At 38.2% G+C, this 10431-nt stretch overlaps 1 protein-coding gene across 2 annotated transcripts; it reads left to right on the forward strand.

Moving 5' to 3' along the window:
* The first annotated feature begins 5536 nt into the window (after positions 1 to 5536).
* LOC113344330 lies at positions 5537 to 7175 on the forward strand. Of its 2 annotated transcripts, none has more exons than XM_026588331.1 (5): positions 5537 to 5664; positions 6232 to 6301; positions 6388 to 6481; positions 6571 to 6701; positions 6824 to 7175. In XM_026588331.1, the coding sequence occupies exons 2-5, from the start codon at positions 6255 to 6257 to the stop codon at positions 6951 to 6953; spliced, it is 402 nt and encodes a 133-aa protein (XP_026444116.1). In that variant the 5' UTR covers positions 5537 to 5664; positions 6232 to 6254; the 3' UTR covers positions 6954 to 7175. The 2 variants fall into 2 exon arrangements, with proteins under 2 accessions (XP_026444116.1, XP_026444117.1); XM_026588332.1 differs by having other exon boundaries at positions 5593 to 5664; positions 6238 to 6301.
* Positions 7176 to 10431: the final 3256 nt, after the last annotated feature.

Raw genomic sequence — 10431 nt, forward strand, 5'->3', positions numbered from 1 at the left:
ATCCTTTCCTAAGTCTGGCTGAAGACTTTAAACTTAGCACTTCTTGGGAGGTAACCCAATATTCTTGCGACACGGTAATATCCTTCCTTATCTCTTTTGCTTCAAGTGGTAACAGTTTCTCCTTGTTCATGCTTTTAGTTTCATCTTAAGAACATTGAGGACAATGTTAGATTTAAGTTTGGGGGTATGGGAGAAACTTTTTAGTTGCAATAAATAAACTCCAGAGCCTAGAAATTTATGCGTATTTAGGATAGCACTAACCAATCTAAGTGGATGGAAAACATTTTTGTTTTAGGAGTTGAGGAACCAATCTGACTAGATGGAAACATCTATAGAGTCTATTCATAAAAGCACAGAGCTCAGGTGTTAGAAATAACATGATAGTTTCGCCATATCTTGTCGAGTCCTTTTCACTTTCTATTTTTAGTTTTCTTTTGTTTCAAGTGATTTGGTGGGGCACACGATTCAAGTTGTTACCTTTTCTAGGGTGAAATAGAGTGACTGAGTTACCTTTTTCAAAAAAAAAAAAAAAAAAAGACCGGACCAGTTAGACCAATCGGAATAAGTATTAACACTTGGATAGCAATATGCGTGTGTTCTCCCTGTTTCCGTCGCCTAAGCAAGCGTGGAATGCAGGACCCGTGGGAACTATCGTGTAATCTGCTGACAAGAAGCATGCGCTTGGATCCAAAAGATCTATTCATGCCGTTAAGTTTAAAAAAAATGATTATTGTTATGTGTAGTCAACTGCTGGTTCCCTTGTATTTGCCAGTTTGTTGATCTAGATTTAAGTTATTGACCACTGGTTCCCTTGTATATGCCAGTGTGTTAATATTAGTCAGACCGGTATCTCAGTCATTTAGGTTAGGTTCATCTTGGCAGAGGCCTTCAGACAGATATGGGAAACACCGTTCACTTTTCAACCATCTACATTTTTCTTTTTCCATCTTCTTAATCTTTTCATGTGATTAGTCTGACTCCGAGTATGATGTCCATCGTGAAACTATCTTAGTAGAGCTCTGTCACTTATATGAATTTTAGTATGCTTGAGTGCAAACTCGTGTACAGCAATTGGAATTTCGCATCAGGGTTTTTCCTCTTAGAGTCAATAATTGTATGCCAACCAAGGAGGTTCTTTAGTGCTTTCCAAGGTTCTGCGTAGATAGCTAGGGTCTGGAGTATTGGTTTTTGTGGGTACACCTCTGATAAACCCACCCGAGATTAACTCGGTCACTTTTCAAGAATAAATTTTGCTCGAGGACTAGCAAATAATAAGTTTGGGGGTATTTGATAGACGCATTTATGTGTCTATTTTCATCTCTTTTGTGTATTTTGTTAGTACCCATTTTTGCTTATTGTGGTGTTTTTATGTTTGTTTAGGTGTTTTTGGAGAAATACCCCTTGTGTAGAAAGAGTTGCTCAATAAGTAATGTTTTACACCCCGGAGAAATGCACTGAAAGGCACCCCAGAAATGCACCGGAAACGTCCCAGAAATGTACCGGAGGATCCCAGAAAAATTATCATTTCCACCCCAAAATTACTATTTCCACCCAAATTACTATTCGCACCCCAGCACTCTGGATAAGGGGCACCTTCTTCTCAAATTCAAATAAACTTTTTGGCGGGAAAATTGGTTCATCAACTGGCAGAATTTCAATCGACAAAATGAAGGTGTTGTGGTGCGATTCAATGGCTCAAACTTGGTAGGAAGATGTGATATAGGATAAGGAACACGTTTTGGGCTTTTGGTTCGATCAAATTTGGCCATAATTAGCTGTACAATTCACGGAAGCAAAACAGGGAAACACGGGTTGGACACGGGATTGGAGAAGATTTGAGCGTGTTCTTCTCATGCATGAGGGCTCTAGAAACGTTTTGGGTCGTGTTTAAGCACTTCTAGAGTGACCAGGATGGAAATCTATGCGTACCAGAGTAAGAATGGAAAGAAAATATTCCCAAGAATATTTTTCTTTACTGCCGAGTTAAAGAGAATTATATGGAGTAATTGAGGGAGATTCAACGAGCTGTAGGTGTATAAATATGTTCCCTGGGAGTACTAGAGAGGCTGTCGAGAGTTTGGGGAGGTTTGGAGGCGAGCAGAGAGGCGCAGGAGGAGTTGCAGAGAAGTTACCTGCTGCTGCTGCTGCTGCCATTAACACGCCTGAAGAACACGAAGAACGGACTCGCAGAAGCAGTCGTTTATCAACAGAAACATCGACTGTCGTCTGTGGGTCGTAGTTCTTCAACGACAACAGCAACTCATCTTTGTCGTTGATTCTGGACGTCTTCTGTGGGTCGCAGATTTCTGTTTTACATCAATTTCTTGTATTTCTCTTCATTGTAAAACACTTTTGAGCATCAATGAAATATTTTGAGAGCATTTTTACTATGATGAGTTAAACCCCAACACTGGGGCGACGGAGGAGGCCGAGCTTCATAAATGGGTAATTTTATTAATTCTTTTTAAGACTTTTGCATTAAAAATTAATTGAAATATGATTTGATTAAATTGGGTGTTATTTGATTAGATGGGTCATGCTTAGCTTAGGTGATTTGATGTTCCATGCTTAACATTTACAACCAATGTTTTGAGAATCGACTTTGGCAAAATAAGAGTCCATATATGTTTTGAGCTATTATTGTTGAGAATAAATCATTAAGCCTTATGTTATGAAGATTGGCCGAATCATTAGTCCCAGTACCTCTCTACCAATTTGTCAATATTTGTATATATATTTTTAAATCTAAAAATCCATTACCTTCACAAGTTCGAGTTTGAACGATACCCCTTATCATCATTACTACAACCACAAAAAAATCTTTTATCACCTAACGTGTGAAAAATTGGTAAATTAGGTGAGTTAGGAGAGCAATTGGAGGTATGGGAAGCAAGAGAAGACTAATTCTAAGCATGTGTTGAAGTTTGATTGGAGTCAGAGATTAGGTAAATTTCTAATTTTAATTTCTAAAACCCTAATTTTTCTGATTTGGGAATTTTTTGGGGGAAATCAATTGAATGTTAAATTGAGGTATGGGTTAGTCTATTAGGGTTGTTATCAACATTAGGTAGGATTATTGTGATTTAATTTTGATTTTCACCACCCTAATGGAGACTGTTTTGGTCCTGTTTTGGGGGAATTGATTGTAACTATAAAAAGGGGACTGTGGGTGTGATGTGAAGTTATGCCTGGAATAGCCGGCGTCCAGAACTTAGTTCTGTTAAATGTTCATTTTTTTTGCTGTTCATATTAAGTTCTGTTCTGAGTTTCTCCATTTTGTTCTCTGCTCCTGTTAATGTGTGCTGTTAATGTTTAAATGTTCATGTATTGTTCTGTTGCCGTCTATCTTGTTGTTCACTGTGATGTTTAGTTTCTTCAATTTTCCTAGTGCATGTTCCTGTTGATGTTTGTGTTCCATGTAATGTTAATGTACCTGTCATATGATACATGTTTTGTGAAGTGATGGAATGTTAGGCTAGAAGCCTTGAAGCATTGGATTGATTGAGCAGTGGGGAGAAACTAGTGCTCACTAGTGACTGTGAGCAAACTGGTTCTCTTCCCACTCTAGTAGTATGCCTAGGCTCACCTTCACCATTTCACCTTCACCATCACCCCTGCCCTTGGCTAAAACAGCCTTGGTTTGTTCCATTTCCTCCATTGTTTCCTTGTTACTTTTGTTTTCCTCCACTGTCATTGATGTTCTTTGTTTTGTTTTCTTTGCTATTTTTTTAGTCTTCTTTACTTCATTGTCTTTGCTTCTTTACATTTTATTTATTGCATTGTCTTTGCTTCACTGCCATCTCTTCTTTCTTCCTTGCTGCTGCTGCTGCTGCTGCTGCTTTCTTTTCCTTGCTGCTGCTGCTGCAACTGGGCTGCTTTTTCTTTTCTGTTTTCATTTCACTGTAAATAGCATTGCATTGTAAATAACATTGTCTTCTCTAGCTTCCTTTGCCTCATTAGAGCCATTGTCTTGGCTTGTTAGCTTACTGCCCTGCTTTGGCCATTGTCTCTTAATTGCATTCTGTTTTGCAAAGGACCAGCTCATTGTAAGGCCAAAGGCCCAGTCCACTGTTGAGTCAAGCAAAAACCCAAGTTCATTATCAAGCCCAGTTCAATTCATTTCAAGACCACTGAGCCCAGTAACTTCATTACCAAGGCTCAGTTTACTTCAAAGACCCAAGCCCAGTTTATTGTTTAAAAGTTTATTAGGTTAAGGGCCCAGTCCACATTTACTTCTTGGGTTAGGCTAAGAGTTCATAAGCCCAACATAAGGTTTTGAGACCAATAGACCATATTTTCATGTTCTCAACCTTAAGACCATAGTCCATTTCAAGGCCCAATAGCATTTTAGAGCCCAAAATAGCTAAACACTACAAAACACACCCAGTCTCTGTGGATCGACCCGTACTTGCACGAGCTACAACTGACGACCGTGCACTTGCGGTATTACTGTAGGCCCGTTTTTATTACGCTTAATTTTACACATCTCCGGGCCCACCAGATGTGCAGATGATGGTGCTTAGAGAGTGATGTATGGTGCTATAATGAAGAATGGTTGTAGCTGCTAGAGTGTCTACCACATCCACCACATCTTATATGACATGTGTAGCTGTTGATTACACATTTTCATAAGCATGTGTAACTTCTGCCTACACATTACATATGCATGTGTAACTCCAAATTACACATGCATTTTTATGTGTACTAGCTGTAATTTTTTGAACTTCACTTTTAGGTGCATATGTAACTCCCAGTTACACTAGACAAAAGGTTACAAATGCTAAGAAATTATTGTAAATAAATCTTAAAGTGTAATACATGTATTTTTTATGCTTTCTTTTCTCTGTATATTTTTTTGATGTGTAACTTCTCATTACACATGCCATATGGATGTGTAACCTTTGGATACACATTTTATATGCATGTGTAACTTTTGCTTACACATTTGTAACCCTTTCATGCCATACCCATGTGTAACTTCTGGATACACATGCTAGTTTCCTGTGTAACTTCAGATTACACATCCGTATTAATTAGTGGTCGGCGGTGGTGGCCGCCGGTGACGGAGGTGGCGGTTGGTGGCGGTGGTCGTTTCTGCTTCTGCTGGTGGTCACCGACGGAGGTGGTTGGCGGTGATGGCGGTGGTCGGAGGTGGTGGTTTTCGGCGGTGGTGGTCAGATCTGCTGGTGGTCGTCGACGGAGGTGGTTGTTGGTGGTGGCGGTCGTCGGAGGTGGTGGTTGGTGGCGGCGGCGGTCGTAGGGGGTGGTGGTTGGTAGTGGCGGTCGTTAAAGATGGTTGTGACATCATGTTTACTATATTTTAATATTTTAGGCTTAAATTTAAATTTTATTTAATTTTGGGCTTGAAAATATATAAAAGGGTATGTATGTCTTTTAATAACTAGGGACCTAGTTTCAAACTTATTTTAACTAGGGGTCTAATATTATGGGTTATCTATGGGTTGGGCCTTGGCCTAAGTTTCCCAATAATTTGGCTTTGTACACGCGGTACACGATGTTAGGCCCGAGCCCAGTACCAAAATCGTCCTAAATATTTTAGAAACCCTACTAAAGGTTATGTCGTCTGCATCATAGAAGAGAAGTTCAGTTTCTCAAAAGAGAGCCGTGGGTGGATATTTTGATTTTCAGAAGAAACTCAAGAAGGTGAGTCTGATTTTATAGCTGCTTAGACTTTTAGGGTGTCTCGGATTTGTTGATAACAACTATGTGGAGAAATCAATGTTAAATAACCTGTGGCTGCAACTAGGAATTTGTTAGAGGTCTACATCGATTACTTTTTTTTCTATTAATGCAAAAAGGAATTAGTTTTGCTTCCATTTAGATTAATTTTTTCTCGTTTTTTTCCCTTTCTATATTATAATTTTTGATTTCGTTGGTCGGTGTAGGATAATTTACATATTTTCAGGATTTTTTTAGTTTTGATATCGTTGGTCTGTGTAGGATCTACCCAGGAATTAGTTGGTTTATGAATTAGTTTTTTATTTTCAGGAATTAGTTGGTTTTTGAAATTATTTTTGCAAGGATTTGGTCTCTGTAATCCATGGGCTAGGAAAACACATCTAATCAAAATTCAGTATAGACATGATTCTCGTTGATGTTACTGACAATTTAGATACTTAAAAGCTGAAAGCTTTTTTGGAAATTTTTGCTGGAACATGAACACAAGTTCTAGTTCGATGTAATTGATTTAGTTTTTATTTGATTTTAAAGGTGCAGCTGACAAACCCAAAATCATGGCTTTTATGGTTAACTCTTCTGATCAGAATGAAAGAACAAGCAAGTAAGTTTAAATGATTCTTTATCGAATTTCAGCTCAGTTATCCAGATTTGATGTATACCTTACTATCCACCTTGTTTCCCTTTCAGAGAAGCGCCTAAGCTATGTGCATTGTCATTGGATTCAGTGAGGAGCAAAGTGCAAGCTTTAACATTGAATGATAAGGAAGGGATACCTGAAAAGGTCAGCTGTGTATTTATATCGCACAACTAAACAAAATAATGGATTAGTTCTCTTTCTCTTCATCTCTAATTGGCTATGTTCAAAAACAGGTACGAGAAGTTGTTGGAGCTAAGAGTAGTGTACCTATTCAGTATAGGGAAAAGATGATGAAACGTGCAAGACAAGAAGGGGAAATTTCCGCTCGTGTACCACTTAAGAAGGCGGAGGAGTCGAGAAACAGGTATGAGTAATAGATATGCACTCTTAAATCATTAAGTAGTACCTATTATTCGTCTTGATGTTAAATTATGTATTTATCTGTGTTCGTTATGATAAATCCCCTACTTTACTTGACAATGCCAGGTTGGTTGGTTTGTTGGAAGATTTCTACAATGAGGTTAGAAGTTTACCTTTGAATAAAGGTCCTTCAAGCTTCAGTAATTCGAATAGGGGAGCGAAAAAACAGTCTAAGCGTTGGGAAATGATCGGATGAGTCTCCCCCTCCCTCCGGAGTTATTGATGTAATCAGTGCCTCACTTTTGGCTTCTAATATTTTCATGCTTAGGCGGCTTTGTGTCTAAGACGTAGTTTTATTAATACTAGTTAAAAGGCTTTTTCTCTGAAGTATATCAATGCAATACTTCATTTAATCAAGTAATATTTGGTTTAAAGATGGCAAAAGAAACAACGTATAGAAAGAACTACCAGATTTTGATTTCCCCTGCTTAATCTGCTTAAGAGAATAGTGAGGAGATCTTTTTTTATGTGGATAGCACTTTTTATCTAGCTATTAACTCTTCTCCAAGAACTTGATAATTAATGTGTTAACCGCCTGCCAAATGGCCAATGAAGCAACATAAATGAAACCCTGTCAACTAACTCTGATCTCACTGGAATATGATTGGATTGAACTGCACCGTGGATACCGACTATGATATGCACAAGCGAAAGCGATAAAAGACAAGGAGAATCCACTCCTTAATGGTGATGGTAGTAGATTCCAATCCAGGAGCAAAGACTCTAATCCAAAAGTTTAAGAGACAAACAATGGTATAAACCACACAAGCGATAGTTTCAATAATCAATAATAATAGCGAGCCGCAGCTGTTTTACAATGAAAGGGGGAAATGACTATTTATAGCCTCTAGAAATAAATCTAGAAATCCAGAACGTTCCTAACTAGTCTAAGAGAATATATTATTTTCATCAAAGAAGATAAATCTAATAAAACAAATAATAATCCTAATAAATAAAATATCAAATTAATAAATATCCAAGATATAGCAATATCTTGGAATATACTCTTTACTTTCCTAATACGTCAGGTATCAGGCTCCCCCACTGTGACAAAACTCGTCTCGAGTTTATGTTGAAAATGGCGAGTCGAAGAAAGCACCTTAGAGCTTCCACTAGTAGCACAACTCGATCTTGAATTATGCTTGGAATTACTAAACTCGATCTTGAATTATGCTTGGAATTACTAACCATTCGGAACATAATTTTTGCACCAACCTCTTCTTCACAAATACAGAACAACCAGATAAAAAAAGTCTACTGACCCTGCGACCATAATATAAAAACTCCCATAAGAACTTCCATGCGTTGTCGAGTCGAAATCCATAAGAGATAGATGAACTATAACAAAAATTGGCGAACATGTCTTTGTAGTAGATTCCGGGAACTACCACCTCAACGACATCCTTATGGAAAGAATCATTCTTAGAAATTTCATCGCTATTAGACACTTGATTATTTGACTGAACATTAGTGTCGATATCGTGTTCAACATCTCAAGATTGTCGTGACACCCAGCCTCACCGGTTGCAATTAGTGCGATTTTAAAAGTTACATTCTTCGATTCACTTGGAAGTCGTTTCCCGGTATTAGCATGATTTTTGTCTCTGTCAGAAAAACGGGTTTTATTTTTTTTTTGCAAAAAACAAAATTTGCATGGACTATGATTTGATCCCTATACCTATTGCCCACTAGTTGTTTTTTCATTTGAATAGATAAAACAATAGTCCCACATAGACTAAAATCTAAAGAGTTTTAGACTTAAATACCATAGAATTGGCTAAAAGGGCATGGCGCTTGGGTCAACACACTTTTGTGTGAGGAAGAAGACCTAGACTAGGGCAAGGATGCCTTTATCGTACGCGCGATGCTTCGCACCGAAGCACGCACGCCGCTGTCCGGGCGGGTCGGGTGTGGGTGTGGGTTAACAAACCTATCTTTTTGCTGAACTCCTTGTATGTACGTGTTGGCTTCTCTGTATGTATCACATGCTTTGACTGAGTAAAAGATGTTTTCTGAACCTGACAAAAGCTGAAGCTGTTCTCTGCAAAAGAAATTTTTTTTTTCTGCTTAAAGTTCAAGTTGTTTCTAACTGGCAAAGGCAAAGTGTCGGTTTGAGCTAAGTATTTTCTTCTCAATTACTAAAAGGCAATATCCTCTTTACTATATTTTTTGTTGTAAAAACATGGGAAAGAGTACTGTAGACAAACCCCCAAAGTTTAGTGGAAAAGACTTTAAACGATGGCAGTCCAAAATGTTATTCTTCTTAAAAGACCAAAGGTTAGATGAAGATGCCTTAGAAAGACCCTCAAGAAGGCTTCATGACCGTGGTTATGAAGATATACTGGATAGGTGGACTAGGAAGAATTACATGTGCAAAAACCATATTCTTAACTGTCTGGATGACTCCTTGTACGACTTTTATAATGCAAAATAAAATTTTACTGCTTTTGATTTATGGGAAGCCCAAGAAGAAAAATATCTTGCTAAGGCTGCTGGAAGCAAGAAGTTCTTGGTGGCTAGGTTCCTGGAATATAAGATGACTGATGAAAAGCCTGTTATAGAACAATTCGTCGAACTCCAACTACTCATCAACGAAATTCTTGCTGAAGGCATGCATTTTGATGAATCTCTACAAGTATCTGCAGTAATTGAAAAGCTACCACCCTCATGGAACGAGTACAAGAGGAGGCTGCGACACAAAAATCGCGAAATCACCATGGTGGAGCTGGGGAAAAAAATCCAGGTTGAGGAACTTCTGTGCTGCAAGGACAAGAGCCTGACGTTGAGCAAAGACATGTCCCAAAAAGCTCATGTTATGGACGATAATGTTGCGTTAAAGAAATGGCACGGAGAATCCAACAAAAATGGTAAACATAACAAACGTCGTAACTCCAAAGGTAACCATCTTAAGCCAAAGGGTGGTGTCTCCAAAAACACCATCAAAGGCGACTGCTATAACTGTGGAAAAACTGGTCATATGGCCAAAGACTGTAGGGCACCTAAAAAGAACAAAAATGATCGTAAACAAAAAAATTAAGGCAAACATAGTAGATGATTCTGGATATTTTATTTGCATGGTGTCTGAAGTCAACCTTGTCTCTAATGTGACCAATGTGAGAGACTGGTGGCTAGATTCTGGAGCCACCAGGCATGTCTGTAGGTTCAGAAATGCTTTCTCCTCCTATAACAAAGTAGGAGACAATGAGAAATTGTTTATGGGAAACTCTACTACCTCTAAAGTGGTAGGAAAAGGCAAGGTTGAGTTGAAGCTCACTTCGGGAAAAACTCTCGCATTGAATGACGTGTATCACGTCCCGAACATATGCAAGAATCTTATCTCAGAAACCATCTTACTTAGGAAAGGTTTTAAATTTGTAGCTGAGTCTAACAAAGTTGTAATCTCTAAGGGTGGTGACTTCGTAGGAAAAGGATATGTCACTGAAAACATGATTAAGCTTAGTGTACTTTCTTTGAACTTGAATGATAAAGCATCTTCTTCTTCTTATATTTGTGACTCCTCACATGTTTGGCATGATAAACTAGGACATGTTAATTTCAAATCCATTGAAAGACTTGCTAATTTAGGTTGCATTCCTAAAATAAACATTGACAGAGGTCATAAATGTGAAATTTGTGTTGAATCTAAATATGCAAGAAAACCATTTAACAAAAAG

This window comes from Papaver somniferum, unplaced genomic scaffold, assembly GCF_003573695.1.
Source record: "Papaver somniferum cultivar HN1 unplaced genomic scaffold, ASM357369v1 unplaced-scaffold_76, whole genome shotgun sequence".
NCBI lineage: Eukaryota > Viridiplantae > Streptophyta > Magnoliopsida > Ranunculales > Papaveraceae > Papaver > Papaver somniferum.

Excerpts from the sequence above, each read along its gene's own strand:
- LOC113344330 (XM_026588331.1), top strand. The coding sequence starts at position 6,255 with ATGGCTTTTATGGTTAACTCTTCTGATCAGAATGAAAGAACAAGCAA. Across the intron at positions 6,482-6,570 it reads AGGAAGGGATACCTGAAAAG|GTACGAGAAGTTGTTGGAGC; the intron begins GTCAGCTGTGTA and ends GTTCAAAAACAG. Across the intron at positions 6,702-6,823 it reads GCGGAGGAGTCGAGAAACAG|GTTGGTTGGTTTGTTGGAAG; the intron begins GTATGAGTAATA and ends TGACAATGCCAG.